This window comes from Chenopodium quinoa, unplaced genomic scaffold, assembly GCF_001683475.1.
Source record: "Chenopodium quinoa cultivar QQ74 unplaced genomic scaffold, ASM168347v1, whole genome shotgun sequence".
In the NCBI taxonomy this organism is placed as follows: domain Eukaryota; kingdom Viridiplantae; phylum Streptophyta; class Magnoliopsida; order Caryophyllales; family Amaranthaceae; genus Chenopodium; species Chenopodium quinoa.
The window spans coordinates 3558065-3559546 of NW_018743691.1; the positions used below are offsets into that span (position 1 = coordinate 3558065).

Consider the following 1482-nt stretch of genomic DNA (forward strand, 5'->3'; position numbering starts at 1 on the left):
TGACGTGAGTTATATAATATCTAACTTTGACTCTTTAATACCTGACAAAAATTTATTAATTACTGCCATTATTTATCTAATATCTGACTATAAAATGAAATTATTTGAATATCATGTAATTCTTTATGAATATCATGTAATTCCTTATTAATTACTGGCATTTACAAAAGAATTTTGTATCACACTTTGGAACTTTAAAAAACAACCCTGAATTCAAGAATATGTTTCACAAGTGCTTAAGTGGCTGTGATTCAAAATTAGAATTCGGAGATGTCTGGAACAAGATGGTTCTAAAACATGGATTAGAAAAAAAAGAGTGGTTTGATAGGTTATTCGGGCTACGAGAAAAATGGTGCACTGCATTGAGCAAGGATATTTTCTCTGCGGGAATCCTTTCATCTCAAAGAGTAGAAGTAACAAACAGAGCAATTTCATTTAAGGCCAACAGAACCACTAAACTTTTGGAGTTCTTTCACATATTTGAAGCTACTGTGAGAAGATGGAGAAGCACTGAAAAGAGTGACAACTTCAGATGTACTACTGAGAAACCAAAAACAACAACAAAGATCTTAAAACATGCTGCTGAAGTTTATACTATGAACTTATACAAGGATTTTAAGTTGGAATTTGACACCAATCTAGGAGCATATGCAAAGGAAAAGCCAACTTCAATGCAATACGTCAAATTCTTTGATGTTTCTCTTGATGAAGATTATATGCACACCTATCAAGTCATATATCACTGTCAAGACAATGAGTTTATGTGTTCTTGTATGTGCTTCACAGAAACTGGATTGCTGTGCTTTCACATTCTCAAGATAATGCAAATGTACAGCATACATGCTATACTAGAGAGATACATTCTGAAACGCTGGACAAAGCTTACTAAATCAATGATATGGGATGAGAATGAATCAGGTACGTACATACTTTGTTATTTTAAAATTTATTATTTGTTAATTAAATATAAAATAAAAGTATTATTACTCCTAATTATAAGAACTTATTCCTAACAAATATTATATTATTCCCGACGAATATTGTCCTTTTTCTGAAACAAATATTGTTAAATCTGATAAAACAATTTAATTATGACAAACATAATTTTATACCTGCTATAAATATTATTATTTTTTTATAAATATAAATTTATTTATTACAAACATAATCTTTACAAATAAACTTATACATTAATACCATTTTCTGCTTCAGTAGGAACCCTCTCATTACCATCAGCATGAAAAACTCTAATGTAAAAATTTGAATCATTATCATGATAAATATTCAGTCTTTCTCCTTTAACAATATTATTTGATGATACAAAGCTTATCCAAGCATCATCAATTAAACAACCACCACAGGTTCCTGTATTTTGTGGTACGCTTAACACTCTAACCTCCCAAAATCTGCCATTATTCCCACGGTAGATTCTAACTGGACCTCTGAATCTTAAAAGAAAACCTTTCCAATCTGCAAGAAGTG

At 30.3% G+C, this 1482-nt stretch overlaps 1 protein-coding gene across 1 annotated transcript; it reads left to right on the top strand.

The window, feature by feature from the left end:
* The first annotated feature begins 221 nt into the window (after nucleotides 1–221).
* On the top strand, nucleotides 222–1089 carry LOC110683903 (protein FAR-RED IMPAIRED RESPONSE 1-like). The gene is made up of 2 exons (XM_021860309.1): nucleotides 222–918; nucleotides 1001–1089. Exons 1-2 carry the CDS (start codon nucleotides 222–224, stop codon nucleotides 1087–1089), a joined length of 786 nt encoding a protein of 261 aa, XP_021716001.1.
* The last annotated feature ends 393 nt before the right edge of the window (nucleotides 1090–1482 follow it).